Genomic DNA, 16,184 nt, shown 5'->3' with positions numbered 1-16,184 from the left:
GGACCAGGACTCAGAAGGCATGTGTTTTCCTGGAAAGCAAGATGACATAGTGACTGAGAAATGAGTCAACCTCTTCGAGTTCTAATCCACTTTCATCATGTCCTAGTTATGAGAAGTTGGACCTGTTAGTTAAGCAATCTATGCCTGGGTTTCTGCAAATAAGAGTGCCTAACTCAAATAGATTAGTGTGAAGACTCAATGAGACAATTCAAATAAAATGCTAAACACAAAGCATGACACATAAGAAATGTTAGTTATTGATATTATTGGTCTTAACTCTACTAGAATTCCAACTCCAATAATTCTTCAACCCCAACAGGATCTATTGATCATGACCTTTTTTCACTAATCCTTAGGCCCCTCCCACCACAAGTCCTTATTTCCATCCCTTAAATCATCTATATAATCACTCCTTCACTATTCTCTTTACCATTCTTGCCTGGCAAAACTCCAACCCTCCTATGCACCTGCTCTGTTCCCTCAGCCAGACAGCTGAAAGTGGCAGGAGATAAGAATTCAACCATGCTGACCGGCCTCAATTTAAAATCATGTCCACTAATGTCAAGTGATACCCAGCAATACTACTAATTTCTGAAATCCACTTAGTTACTTACTCCTTCTAGACTAGTGCTTCTCAAACTTTAATGTGTAACTGTCCAATACAGTAGCCACTAGCCACATGTAACTTTTTAATTTTAAAATTATAATGGGGCGCCTGGGTGGCTCAGTCGTTAAGCGTCTGCCTTCGGCTCAGGTCATGATTCCGGGGTCCTGGGATCAAGCCCCGCATCAGGCTCCCCGCTCCGTGGGAGGCCTGCTTCTCCCTCTCCCACTCCCCCTGCTTGCGTTCCCTCTCTCGCTGTGTCTCTCTCTGTCAAATAAATAAATAAAATCTTTAAAAAAAAAAATTATATTAAAATTCAGTCCTTCCATTGCACCAGCCATATTTCAAGTGCTCAATAGCCACATGTGGCTAGTGGCTACCAAATTAGTGCAAATATAGAACATTTTCATCACAGAAAGTTCTAATGACAGCAATGTCCTAAACAAGCCTCTCTCCTCAAGCCTCCAACATTTCCTCTCCTATCCTTATTTTTAGCTGGTAATCTTGGCTCTTAATTCAATGAGAAAACAGAAATGAACAAAAAATTTTCAGTCTTCCTCATCACATCTGCTTACCCACATGCATGTGTACCCATACAATCTGTCTTCTTTCCTGTTACATAGATGAGTGTGGTCCTGCTTAACCCCTCTACTGATGACCTGATCTCATCCCCTTTAGTCTATTCAGGAACAGCACATTAATTTTTCCTATCTACAGGGTAATTCCCATAAGCATACAAGCACTGGGTAATTTCTACCTCTAAAAAAAGAAGAAAAAAAAAAGTCCTCCTTTGACCTTCACCTATTACCCCAATCCTCTGCTCTCCTTTATAAAATTCCTCATGAGTTGTCCATACTCAGGGTGCCTAGGTGGCTCAGTCCGTTAGGCTTTTCACTCACATTGTTGCTTCTGCCTACAAATCTTTTCCTCCATATAGCTGCCTGGCTTGCTCCCTTACCTCCTTTTTGCCACAATGCCACCTTCTTAGCAAAGCCTTTCTTGATCACCCTTTTAAAACTGCAGCCCTACCCCACCTCACACTCAGTGGTCTCCCCTTTCTGCTCTATTTTTCTTCTATAGCACTTACCAGCACCTGACATATTTTACCGTGTATCTTATTAGTACGGAACTCTCACAAACACATGTAAACACCATGAATGTAGAGATTTGTGACTGTTTTACCGGGAAGCACTCAATAATTTTTTGTTAAAAGGAGGAACGAGGTTACCTACTCCTCTCTCTCCAAATAGGTTTCAGACACTTCGGTGAAATTAACACACATAACATTAAGTAGGGTGTAAAGTTGAAGATACCAGCTCCTGGCTCAACAGCTAGCAAGAAAAGGCACATCCTCACAACATCCACATCTTTAGCGTGGGGGTCAAGGCATTCCCCTTCTTTAGAGAAACATTTTTCCCTTCAGGACAACAGCTACCACGTGGAGCCCCTAGCTTCTGGCAAAAGCCGACAGATCAGCCACGTTCTAGGGCCGGGCTGAGCGGACTCTCTTCCCGCCAGAACTCACCGCCATGGCACCGCCCAGCTAACTCTGCAACCCCACGACAGTGACCTCGGTGATCCTCTCAAAGCAGTGATTACCACCTTTCCCTTCCGTCTGGGGGACAGACAGGCCTCCCACGACACTGAAGCACACACTTTACACCTGATGAGGCAATCGCCCGCCCACTGCGAACTACTGCGTTGCGCATCTCCGAGCCCGCCGGGAATTGTAGTTTCCAGACCACTAGACCCAAGGTCCAGCAGGCGCCTATTGACTACAATTCCCAGAGAGGAACAGGCTACCGGAAATTGACCCAGGGGTCACGCTGTGGTGACACGCAAGTAGTGATGTCACTGGCATGTTGAACTACAAAGTCCATGAGGCTGTTCGGGAGCGCGCCCTGGCTAAGGTGGAGTTCCCCGACCTTCAACCTTTTCACCCTGCGGCGCTGGGTTTGGTGTCTGTCAGGATGCCAGGATGCAAGGTTTATTAGTCTTCAGTGACTGAGGTGCTAATTATGGCTTGCCGCTGTGCACAGATATTTACTACTGTCGATAGCATGCAACAGCCCGGAATCCAGACATTTTATAACCATATTAACAATCTCTCTTTTTAAACGTGGAGGCTTGAAACCTACCGGGCTCCAGTGCCAAGCTCACGCTATTCAACTGTACTAAGGCTGTGCTGTCCGATCCGGTAGTCACGAGTCACATGTGGCTATTTACGTTTAAATTAAAATTCAGTAAAATTTAAAATTGAGTTCTTTAATCGCACTAGCCACTTTTCAAGTGCTCGATGGTCCGCGTGGCTAGTGGTTAAGGTATCATCGGACAGCGCAGATGTAGAATACATCATAGGAAGAAAGATGTATTGACAAGCAAGGATCCGAGGTTTTTACTTTCTGAGGTCAGATTACGTACTCTCTCACCTGCATTTATCTATTAATTCACTAAACATTTATAAAGCATCTACAAAGCACTTTTGGGGGGGGCGGGAGGGATGTAGATGCCCAGCCCAGAAGTGTGTCTTCCTAAAGGACTAAGGGAAAGAAATTTTAAATAAAAAGCTTAATAAATTTAATGACTTTAAAAGTATATGTGTATATGTATATTTATACTTTTCTCTCTTTTTTTTAAAGATTTTATTTATTTGACAGAGAGGGAGAGAGTAGCAAAGGGAGAGGGAGAAGCAGACTCCCCGCTGAGCAGGGAGCACGATATGGAGCTTGATCCCAGGACCCTGGGGTCATGACCTGAGCCCAAGGCAGACGCTCAACGGACTGAGCCACCCAGGTGCCCCTATATTTATATTTTTCAATAACTAGTTATGAGACAAAAATTTAATAATAACCTAATGATGCCTGGCACATGGTATGGACTCGATAAAATTTGTTGCATGAGGGGCGCCTGGATGGCTCAGTCTGTTAATCATCTGCCTCCAGCTCAGGTCATGATGTCAGGATCCTGAGACTAAGTCCCCTATAGCGCTCTCAACTCAGCAGGTAGTCTTCTCCCCCTCCCTCTGCCCCTCCCCCCTGCTCTGCACACACTCTCTCTCTCTCAAATAAATAAATAAAATCTTTCCAAAAAATAAATAAAATAAAATTTGTTACATGAAAGGATGTGAACAAGGAAACTTAGGCTATGGAGAACCTACCAGTAACTCTCCTGCCTCTGGGCTCTTACACACAAAAATACTCTCCATCACTTTCCATACCTTCTTACTTTAGCTACTAACAATTTAGACATATACTTCCTGACAGCCCAAGTCTGGGTTAAATGTCCTCCCCTCCTAAATGTTCCCTGAAGCACACCCTTTTGCCTTCCCTTGGGAAATTTCTCTCACTGAATTTTTTTAAAAACATGTATGTATTTATTTGAGAGACAGAGAGAGAGCACGTGCACAGGGGACAGGGGCGGGGGGTGCAGAGGGAGAGGGAGAGTGAGAATCTCAAGCACCCTGCTGAGCTTGGGGCTGAGGCAGGGCTTGATCTCACCACCCTGAGTTCTTGACCTGAGCAGAAATCAAGAGTTGGACACTCAACCGACTGAGCCACCCAGGCACCCCTCATTGAATTTTAATTGCCTTGTTTATTTATCACTAGACTGGAAGCTATATGACAGCGGAGGCTGCCTAGCAGAGTCTGGCACATAGTAGGGGCCTTATAAACATTTATTGAATGAATATAAGAATCCTCATCCTCCACATCTCCCATAACTATGGTTATAGTTTCCTGTTCTAATTCTGCCCTTATCTGTACTATTTGTCATCTTTGATTCATCAGCTTCCAATTCACACTGGTAATTGAAATTATTCATACAATAGATATTCATTGGTTACCTCCTGTGAACCTGACATAGAGCTAGGATATAGTAGGGAACAAGACAGACATGGTTCCTGCCCTTATGGGGTATGAGACATCAAAGAAAATAAACAGGTTATTATGTGATTACAAATTATGAAAAATCTATCCCCTATTTAAATGCCCCCATCCCCTATCCCCTATTAACCCATTTCTTATGTAAATGAGTAATATTCTTTTTTTTTTAAGGATCATTTGGATTCCATTCATTCAACAAAAATTTATGTAGCTTCTACTATGTACAAGGCACTATGCTAGGTGCTGGAGATGCACCACTTTTTTTAAAGTTTATTAAGTAATCTCTACACCCAACATGGGGCTTGAACCCACTACCCTGAAATCAGGAGTTGCTTGCTCCTCCGAATGCGCCAGCCAGGCACGCCTGGAGATACAACACTTGAACAAGACAGGCGCAGTCGCCTCCTTCGTAGCAATCGCAGTCTAGTGGAAGAGGCAAACACTGAAGCAAATGGAGAGAAGGAAACCCATGAAAGTGTTTTAAGCGAGGAAGGGACATGGCCCTATTTGTGTATTATAAAGTTCATTCTGAAGAAGAATTGGAAGAAAGCGAAAGTGCAAGAAGGAGGCTACTGCAATTGTCCAGGTAAGAGGTGAGGATATTTTAGATTATGGCGATGGCAATCAAGGTAGAGAAAGGCAAACAGATTCAAGAGATATTTAGAGAATGAAATTTATTACACCTTAGTAATATGGCTTTTTAATTGAGAATTGTCAGTTCTTTACTATGCTGTATGGAATACCCTTTCTAGATAAATGAAATTAGAAAGGTAGCATAGTGGATAAGAATTCAGGCTCTGAATCAGACAGACCGAGTTCATCATTTTACTAGCTGGGTGACCTCAGGCAATTCAATTAACCACTTTGTAAAATAAGGGTCATAAAAATAAGTACCTCATAGGATGCCTATGAGGATTAAAGAAATAATATGGATACATATAATAATATGCGTATAAACCATATATACATATATATGTATACACCTGGCATATAGTAAGAACTTTAAGATGTCAGCTATTTTATTATTATTTTAGGAAAGTTGGTCTATAAACATTAGTCTGATTAAAAATAGAAAAGTTTACCTGTGCCCCACATTAATCTCTTTCCTAACCTAACTGAGCTACTTATCACCATATAATTGTATGATACACCTTCTCCAACTGTCAGACCATACTGCTCGTTCTTCAAAACTCCACAACAGAACTCACTTCCTCTTGTTTTTTTTGTTTTTTGTTTTTTGTTTTTGTCCAAACTCACCCCACCAGTCACTCTACTAAATTCTACTGAATCACCACATCTCAATTTAGATCCATAAAGCTATAATTAGCTTTAGCTTGTCTCTGAGTCTCTTTGTGTTTGTTTTTCATGCATACTTACCTAACTTCCCTATCTTGAGATGACAGAGTCAGAGGAAGGAATTGTGGGCACTTCTTTTAATACTTCTGTTCCACAGGTACGCAGCACTCAAAGAATACTGTTACTTCCCTACCCAGTTAGACATCTTTTGTTTTTAAATTGGTTTTTTTTTCCTGCATTAGTATTCTGTCTTTACTTTTACACTTTCTGAATGGTGAATGGATTTTTTTTTTTTTTGTAATGATACAAGCAATGAGTATGAAGAGAAGAAGGAAGAATCCTTCTAGGACTTCCGGGCTTAGCTGATCCTGGAGTTGCTCTGTGTGCAGCCTTTGACAGTGAATAGGCAGCTGAGGAAGAGTGTGTGGTGGTTGTGCTCAAAGGCTTTGGAGTAAGATGCCTGGGTCTAAACTGACGCTCTGTCCCATGCTAGCTCTCTGTTCCTTCAACCTTGGGACTCCGGATCCTCATGTGTAAAATGTGGATAATGATAATACCCATCTCTTGAGCTTGCTGTGAGAATAAAATGAGCTACACCAAGCAAGGCAATTAGCCCAATGCCTGGTTCATAGTAAGTGAATGTTCAAGAAATATTAAGCTAAAGAGAAGGAAGGAAGGAAAGAAGGAAGGAAGAAAGAGAAGTGGAGAATATTGGAAGCCAGTTTGATCAGTGCTGTGGTCTCAATGTTTGTGTCAAAATTTATATGTTGAAATCCCAATGCCCAGTCTGAAGGTATTAAGAGGTGGAGCCTTTGGAAAGTGCTTAGGTCGGGAGGATGGAGCCCTTATGAATGGGATTTGTGCTCTTATAAAAGAGAATCCAGGGGCACCTGTGTGGCTCAATTGGTTGAGCATCCGACTCATGGTTTCGGCTCAGGTCATGGTCTCAGGGTTCTAGAATCAAGCCCTGCATTGGGCTCCGAGCTCAGCAGGGGATCTGCTTGAGATTCCCTCTCCCTCTTTCTCTGCCCCTCTCCCCACTCTCTGTCTAAAATAAATAAATAAAATCTTAAAAAAAAAAAGAACCCAAACAAAATAAAACAAACAAAAAGAGAACCCACAAGCTCAGCACACCCTTCCACTTTGTGAATAAACAAACAAAAATGTGGGACCCTGAAGACAGCCCTGACGCTGGCACCCTGATCTCACACCTCTAGTTTCCAAAACTATGAGAAATAAACTTCTATTGTTTATAAGACACCCAGCCTGTGGTATTTTGTTATAGCAGCCCAAAAGGGAATAATAAATGGAAATTCTAAATCTGACTGATATGAGTTAGGAACAAGTAGCCATGCTAATTGGGAAGACTTAGATATTAAGACAAATGTAACCAAATTAGAGAAGTTGCACTTCATAGGTCCTAAAATTTTGAGAAACCTCTGTTGCCTAGATTTCTGCTAAAGTAGTGATACTTGTAATTCTCAGGAATTAGCAATCACTCACTCGTGCTATGCCACTCCAGACTCAGGAACCATAAGCTTCAGCCTGCCATCTTGTCAACATTCCACAAAGCATTGCCAGCCATGTCATGGGCTCATATGGGAAATGTGACACCTGAGTCATCAAAACACTGCTTGTAATTCCTAAATAGCCTACCTATCCGAATTGTCACCACCATTAACATCACCATCGTGGAGCAGAGTCCTAGGGCTCCTCAGGGAATGAAAGGAAGGAAGGAGGAAAGGAAGAAAGAAAGGGAGGAGAAAAAGCAAAGGAACAGCTAAAGACAAACAATTATTTATTAATGAGATTCCAATTTTGAGGACCATATATATTTATATATATACATATATATATTTTTTTTTTGAAGAGAGCAAGAGAGCGTATGAGTGAGTTGGGGGAGGGGGGAGGGGCAGAGGGAGACAGAAGGAGAAAATCTCAAGCAGGCTCTATGCCCAGCAGTAGGCTGATGTGGGGCTTCATCTCATGACCGGGAGATCTTGAACCACGTGGAAATCAAGAGTCGGATGGTTAACCGACTGAGCCACCCAGGTGCCCCTCGAGGACTTTATTTTTAAAATTTATTTTGCACATTTATGACATTTAAGATTCCTCTTTTTATAGTATCAATGAAATGAGACTGCTCTAAACTATCTAAATTGGGGGCACAACCATAGGCCTGCTTTTTTTTTTTTGGTCACACTCTCAACATCTTAGTAGCCAGAAGTCAGTATCTTTTTCTAGATGTTCTTCCATATAGTGTCTGAGAATGCAGGCTCTAGTGTTAGATTGCCTGGCTTTGAATCATGGACACCCTCCACCCCCTCTCTTCCAAACTTGTTGTGTGACCCTGGGCAAATCACTTGACCCCTCTAGGACAGTAACATGGTGATAATAGTACCTAGTACTTATTTGGTAATATTGCTGTAATGTTATATTAGTCATCCATTAATATTTACTGAGGATCGGGACACCTGGGTGACTCAGTTGGTTAAGCGTCTGCCTTCTGCTCAGGTCATGATCCCAGGGTCCCAGATCGAGTCCTGCATCGGGCTCCTTGCTCAGTGGGCAGCCTGCTTCTCCCTCTGCCTGCCGCTCCCTATGCTTGTGCATGCTCTCTCTCTGACAAGTAAATTTTAGAAATCTTTAAACAAATATTTACTGAACATCTATTACCTACCAGGTTTTGTTTTCAGTGCTAAGGAAAAAGGAGGACAAAATTCTTGACTCCATGAAAATTTATATTCTAGTTAGGATGAGGTAGAGAAAACCAATAAATAAAAAAATTTCAGACCATGAAAATGAGGAAGATAAAACAGAATTATGTGACAGAAAATAACCAGAGGAGGGAAGTGAGGTGTCACTTTAGATGGGATGGTCTCGGAAGGCCTTCCTAATGAGGTGGTATTTGAGCTGACAAGAAAAAGTTAACGATGCAAATACATATGGAAAAGAGTTCCAGGCAAAAAGACCAGAAAGGCCCTGAGTTGGGAAGGACCTTGAAATGGTTGAGAAACCAAAGATGCTTTGTCCTCACTCCTCTCTCCCCAAACATCCAGCATACCCTCCTCACATTCAACTGATGATTTCTTCTTAATTCACCGAAAACATAGAAGCAATCAGTAAAGAACGTCCTTGAGTTACATTTCTTACCTCTATCAACAGGTGCTCTTTTCTCTACATATCATGAACAATCAGAACTCCAGTTAAGACCTACACAACATTTGTACACTAAATCCCATTCTTTGTTCCTACTAAGAGATTTTATTGTTGCAGTTGCTCACCCCGCCTCTCACATCATCAGATTTTCTTTCTTCATTACATCATACTCATCTGAATCCATACATATCATCTCACCTAATGCAAGCAAGCAGACAAAGAAGTGAAAGAAAAACAGAACAAAATGCAAGCTAACCCTATCTTCTCTATCCCACAATGCCTTCTAGTACCGTCATTGCTCTATTCCCTTTTACAGTAAAACTCTTCACAAGAACTGTCTTACTATCTCTAATTCCTCTCCTGAACCTGTTCCAGTCCGGGGTTCATTCCTTCCACTCCATGGAACTATCGAGGTCATCAGTGATTTCCACGCTGCCAAAATCAGTGGTCAATTCCTTATCTTCATTTTACTTGATCCAAGAACTATATATATGACACAGTTGAAAACTCCATCTTTCCTGAGACCTATTTCTTTTCTCTCTGTTCTGCTGCCTCATGGCCATGCCTTCTCAGCTTACTTTCTTTTTTAAAAAAAAAAATTTTTTTTTTAAAGATTTTATTTATTTATTTGACAGAGAGAGACACAGCGAGAGAGGGAACACAAGCAGGGGGAGTGGGAGAGGGAGAAGCAGGCTTCCCGCTGAGCAGGGAGCCCGATGCAGGGCTCGATCCCAGGACCCTGGGATCATGACCTGAGCCGAAGGCAGACGCTCAACGACTGAGCCACCCAGGTGCCCCTCAGCTTACTTTCGAAATAGGGGAATGCCCTAATGGCCTTTCTAGATATAGTCACTCCCTAGATGATCTTATCCAGGCCTATGGTTTTATTTTTTTTAAAGATTTTATTTATTTATTTGAGAAAGAGAATGAAAGAGAGAGAGCACAAGAGCGGGGAGGGTCAGAGGGAGAAGCAGACTCCCCACTGAGCAGGGAGCCCGATGCGGGACTCGATCCCGGGACTCCAGGACCATGACCTGAGCTGAAGGCAGTCGCTTAACCAACTGAGCCACCCAGGCGCCCTCCAGGCCTATGGTTTTAAACACAATTTACATGCTGATGAATCCTCAATTTTTAACACCAGGCCCAATCTTTCTTATGAACTCCAAACTCACAGACCAAAGAGTCTACTTGACATCTCCACTTGGATTTTTATGTTATTTATCAGTTATGCCTAACAAACTACCCCCAAACTTAGTGACCTCAAACAATAACCATTTATTATCCCTCACAGTTTCTGTGGGTCAGATGTTTGGGAACAACTTGACCAGGTGGTTCTGGCTTGAGGGGTCATGAGATTACAGTCAAATGTTGGCCAGGGCTGCAGTCATCCAAAGGTTTGACTGGGGCTGGAAGATCTACTTTTAACATGGCTTACTCACAAGGCTAGAAAGTTAGTTGTGGCTATTGGTAAGAGGTCTCAGTTCCTCAAGGTTTGGGCTTGTTCACAGGGTTGATTGTCATACAACATGGCAACTGACTTTCCCTAGAACAAGAGATCCACAGTAGAAGCTACAATGCTCTTTATAAGCTAGACTTGGAAGTCAATGGCTGTTCCTTCTAGACCATTCTGTTGTTTACACAGTTAAGCCCTGATCCAGTGTGGGAAGAAAGTACACATGGGTGTGAATACTAGAAGGTGATGATCATTGGGGGCCATCTTGGAGGCTGGCTACCACAATGTGTAATGTCTAGGAAAATATGTAATGTCTACTTTATGTCCAATACTGAATCCATGATCTACCAACCATTCTCTAAATATGCATCCCACTTGTTTTCCCCACCTCAGGACAGTTACTCAGGCCAAACCCTTTGGTGTCATCCTTGATTCCTCTTTGTGTTTCATACCAACAATTAATCTCTCAGTAAAACTCATTGACTCTACTTTCAAAATATATCCAGAATCCAACTTCTTACCATCTCTTTCACTGCTATTCTAGTCCAAACCACCATCATCCTATGCTTGGATTATTATTTCCTAACTGGTTTCCCTACCTCCGCTTTTATCCCTTCCAGCCTGATTACCATAAGGGAGCCATTGCGATCCTGTTTTAAAAAATTAAAAACTAGATCAGATAATTTTATTCATCTGCTTAAAACCTTCAGTGTATTCCAGTCTCATTCAGAGTAAAAACCTGAAGTCCTTACCATGACCAACAGAGTCCTCCATGACCTGGTCTCTAACGACTTCTGTAACCTCTTTTACCATCACTTTCCTCCTGCCTCACTCCACTCCAGCCCCATTGCTCCCCACTTTCCTCAAATGTGCCAAACTAGTTCCTGACTCAAGGTCTTTGCACATCCCTGGAAAGCTCTTCTCCCAGATATCCATGTGATTAACACCCTTACTGCTTCCTGACCACTGCTCAGAGAGTGCTTTTAAGTTCTCCATCACTTTCTATCCCCACACTTACTTTTTTTTCTTTATAGAATATATCCCACCTGACATATTATATGGCTGTTCATTTGGCATCATTCTCCTCCTCTAAAATAGATCTCCAAGAGAATACCTATTTTCTTCACTGCTATATCCCCAAGGCCTATAACGGTGCTTTGCATATTATAGGTTTTCAATAAGTATTTTTTTTTTAAGTAGGCTTCATGCCCAAAGGGGCTTGAACTCACCATCCTGAGATCAAGAGTCGCGTGGTCTACCAACTGAGCCAGCTAGGTGCCCCCAGTATTTGTTGAAAGAAAGAAAGGCTAGGGTTGCCTGGCTGGCTCAGTTGGGAAGAGCATGTAACTCTTGATCTTGGGGTTGTGAGTTTAAGCCCCATGATTGGTATAAAGATAACTAAAAAATAAGTAAATAAACTTAAAAAAAAAAAAAAGAAAAGAAAGGCTAAATGCAAGAACTGAGGGCACCTGGATGGCTCAGTTGGTTAAGCATCCGACTCTTGATTTTGGCTCAGGTCCTGATCTCAGGGTTGTGAGACTGAGCCCCGAGTCAGGCTCTGCGTTACGCAGGGAGCCTGCTTGAGATTTTCTCTCTCCCTCTCACTCTCCCTCTGCCCTCCCCCCTTAAATAAATAAGTAAATAAATGAATAAATGCAGGAACCGAAAGAAGCTAATCCATGAGAAGTTGCTTGGCAGAGTCCCCGGCACAAGAGTATGAGGTATTATTATTTTATGTGTCCAAATCCCAAGGGGCTTATTCTATCTAAAGAAGGGAGAGCAATAAAAAAAAAAAAAAAAAAAAAAAGGGGCGCCTGGGTGGCTCAGTCGTTAAGCGGCTGCCTTCGGCTCAGGTCATGATCCCAGGGTCCTGGGATCGAGCCCCGCATCAGGCTCCCTGCTCCGCGGGAAGCCTGCTTCTCCCTCTCCCACTCCCCCTGCTTGTGTTCCCTCTCTCGCTGTGTTTCTCTCTGTCAAATAAATAAATAAAAAATCTTTAAAAAAAAAAAAAAAAAGAAGGGAGAGCAGTTCACTTCTATTATCAGAGGAATAGCCAGAGGGAACCAAAGTCCAGTTAGTTCATTGTTGATGTTTCCTGCTTTAAAAAAAAAAAAGTCATTACGGCAGTAGAGCTTTGAACATCTCTTCTAGATATCCTTCTAATCTGCAAGGATGTTAGACCTGGGTCCTTAACACAGGTCCAGTGGGAACCCATGACACAGTCAGAGGATGGGGCAAAGACTATTTCTGGTACGTGTATACCCAGATACGCTACTTTCAACTTTTTCTCCGTATTGACACTGGTCTCAGTGTGGGAAGTAACTTTTTTTTAATCGAGATACTGGTAGAGTCATGTGTAACTGTAAGAAATAGTGCAGGGAGAACTTTTGCACACTTCTCAATTTTCCCCAGTAGTAATATTTACAAAACCATAGTATAATATCACAGTCAGAATATTGACATCAATATGAGTTTAGTTTTATACTTATTCATTATACATGTTTGCATGTGTGTGTATACATGTATAAATTAGATTCTATACCATATTATCATCTCTGTAGTTCCTGTGTCTACCCCCATGGTCAAGATACAGAACACTTCCAGGGCACCTGGGTGGCTCAGTTGGTTAAGGTCTGCCTCCAGCTCAGGTCATGATCCTAGGGTCCTGAGATGGAGCCCTGTGTCGGCTCCCTGCTCAGGGGGCAGTCTGCTTCTTCCTCTCCCTCTACCCCTCCCCACCGCTCGTGCTTGCTTACTCTCTCTCTCTCTCAAATAAATAAAATCTAAAAAAAAAAGAACACTTCCAATACCACAGGGATCTCTCATGCTGCCATTAATAACCACACCAACTTTCCCTCCACACCCCCACTTCTGTCCTCTATTCCTAAAATTATGTCATTTTCAAAATGTTATATAAATGGAACCATACAATGTAACCTTTGAGGATTGGCTTCTTTCCTCACTCAGATTAATTCATCCAAATTTTTGCATGTATCAATAGTTCCGTCCATGGGCGCCTGGGTGGCTCAGTTGGTTAAGCGACTGCCTTCAGCTCAGGTCATGGTCCTGGAGTCCTAGGATCGAGTCCCACATCGGGCTCCCTACTCGGCAGGGAGACTGCTTCTCCCTCTGATCCTCTTCCCTCTCGTGCTCTCTGTCTCTCATTCTCTCTCTCTCAAATAAATAAATCTTTAAAAAAAAAAAATAGTTCCGTCCTTTCTGTTGCTGAGTAGCATTCCACCATATGATGGTATCTATGTCTCACAGTTTGTTTAACCACTCACGTGTTTAAGGTCATCTGGGCTGATTCCAGTTTGGGGCTATTTTAAACAAAGCTGCTATAAATACTTGTATGCAGGTTTTCGTCCATGAACATGTTTTCATTTCTCTGGGATAAATTCTCAGGAGTGTAATTGTTGGTTCATATGGTAGCTGCATTCGTTTTTAGAGAAATATCAAAATGCATTTCAGAGTGGCTGCCCCATTTTACCATTTATATTAGCCATTCTTATAGTTATGTAGTGTGACAGAACTTTTTAAAAAAACCCTTATAACAGGGGCACCTGGATGGCTCAGTCGTTAAGCGTCTGCCTTAGGCTCAGGTCATGAGGGATAGAGCCCCGCATCAGGCTCCCTGCTCAGCGGGAAGCCTGCTTCTCCCCCTCCCATTCACCCTGCTTTTGTTCCTTCTCTCACTGTCCCTCTCTCTATCAAATAAATACATAAAATCTTTTAAAAAAAAAACCCTTGTAACATAGTTCTCCTAGAAAACAAATCTACATTTCCATAATGAAGAGAGACAATTCCAATTGACTTGCTATTTGTCTGCTAACTCACCTTGCCTTTGCATAGCCAAGATTCAAGTGACTTTTATTTATTTATTATTTTTTTTAAGTAAGCTCTACGCCCAATGTGGGAATTGAACTCATGACCCCAAGATCAAGAGTCTCATGCTCCACTAACTGAGCCAGCCGGTGCCCCCAAGTGACTTTTCTCTAAGTCAGATGGGCTGCTACTGGTGACCCAGACTCAGCAGAGACTGATATTTTGATGGATGTGTGTTTAATTAAATGATCATCTATAAACGTAGAGGCATTAGAGGGTCTGTTTGTAACTATGAATCTCCTGGTTTGAAATTCTACCAAAGCTGTGTCTAACTGCATTTCAGAGAGACAAATTGTGATTGTAAATTACACAGAAATTTAAATCTGAAAAATTACTCTTAACCTCCCTTATCATACATCTGGGACAGCTCTTGGACACAGGTTAGAGAACAGGACCAAAAAAAAAAAAAAAAAATTGTGGGCAAATCCACTCTGATTATGGAAGGCCTATCCATTTCTGTCAACACCTGTGAAATTGTATAGTTAACAGTTCTTCCTGGTTGAGGCCCAGCTACCCTCAAGCCAAGAAAGGGAACGTGGTTTGAGTAGGGATGGTTTAGATGTATATTCTTCTTGTAGTCACTCTCTCTTTCCAATGCCTTATATCAATAACCTCTCTTAGATAAATCGACATCTCTTTCTCCTCTTGTGAAGATAAAACTGAGAGAAAAGCCAATCTTTGTAAAGTATCCATTTTAACATCCACCTTAACTAAGGTTAACTATTTAATGTTATTAGCCTTATTCTCTACTATCCCAAGAACAGTACCTAATAGATGGTAATGGGTAATGGGTAATAATACATATTTGTTGGATGAATTTTGAATGAACCACATGGTTAATATTTCAGTGTTTGCTAGTGAGATATTTAAGTGAAGGTTATAGTTGTGGACTTTGTGATCAAACACACACAATCAAGGCTGGACCTTTCCACTCATTAGTTTCATGATCTCTCTGGGATGCAATTTTCTCATTGTGAATATTGTTTACTATACTGGGGGACTGTGAAGAGGAGAAGCAACAATACATTGAAATATTTAGCACAGGGCCAGCACAGAGTATGTACTCAACAACTGTGGCTAGGATTATTATTTACAATGCCTGACTCTTAGGCTCCCGGAATCTGAACTCCCAAAAGCCTGGATCGATATAAATGGATATAACTTTTCAAACTTTTGTGATAAAAGCAATTCCTGTTCCATTTCTATCACACTACTATTAAGTTCCTTCCTAGCCCTAGGCCTAATCACATCACTTACATTTCTCTTTTTTTAATTTGTCATTTTTGGGTAACACCTCATCTATGTAGTAGGAAGAAGTGAACGAAACATGTGGATAAGCATAAAGAAGGGGAGGAGGAGAGAAGGAAGAGGCAACAGTTGGATATGGGAAAGCTCTGGGCTTGCTAAGATTGCAAATTGCAAATTCTGCTCCATCTGCAGATATGTGTGATTCTGGGTAAACCACTCAGTCTCTGGCCTTTTTCCCTTATTTGCAATGTTGGGGAGAAGGTGTCAGTGAAGGGAGTTCATTAGATGATTTCTAAGTGCATTTTGCTTTTATTATTCTATGTAAGGTGTCCACAAACTGCAGCTGGCAAGCCAACCCTGGTTGGCACCTGCTTTTGTTTATCTGCAAGGTTAACAATGGCTTCTGCACTTCTAAATGTTTTTTTAGAAAATCAAGAAAATATATTGTGAGATTTGAAAATTATCTAAAATTGAAAATCTTATGTAAGTTTTATGCAGACACAGCCTTAATCATTTGTTTACATATTACCTATGGCCAGTTCATGCCAAGAGGGCAGAGTTGGGTGGGTGCCAGAGACCTCCCAGCCCACAAAACCAAAGATATTTACTATTTAGCCCTTTTAAGAGAAAGTTTGCTTTTTCCTGCTCTATGCATAGA

General features: G+C 41.7%; 1 protein-coding gene across 1 annotated transcript in view; it reads right to left on the bottom strand.

The window, feature by feature from the left end:
• LARS1 (leucyl-tRNA synthetase 1) overlaps positions 1-2,310 on the bottom strand; it is a 71,506-nt gene extending 69,196 nt beyond the window's left edge. Inside the window, exon 1 of the mRNA XM_036070017.2 lies at positions 2,130-2,310. Within this exon, the coding sequence (XP_035925910.2) occupies positions 2,130-2,135 (6 nt within the window). The 5' untranslated portion in view covers positions 2,136-2,310. The remainder of the gene's footprint in view (positions 1-2,129) is intronic.
• Between the last annotated feature and the right edge of the window lie 13,874 nt (positions 2,311-16,184).

Source organism: Halichoerus grypus, chromosome 2 (genome assembly GCF_964656455.1).
Source record: "Halichoerus grypus chromosome 2, mHalGry1.hap1.1, whole genome shotgun sequence".
Taxonomy (NCBI): domain Eukaryota; kingdom Metazoa; phylum Chordata; class Mammalia; order Carnivora; family Phocidae; genus Halichoerus; species Halichoerus grypus.
The sequence above is the reverse complement of the archived record's forward strand: the minus strand, read 5'-3'. Positions and strand labels throughout refer to the sequence as shown.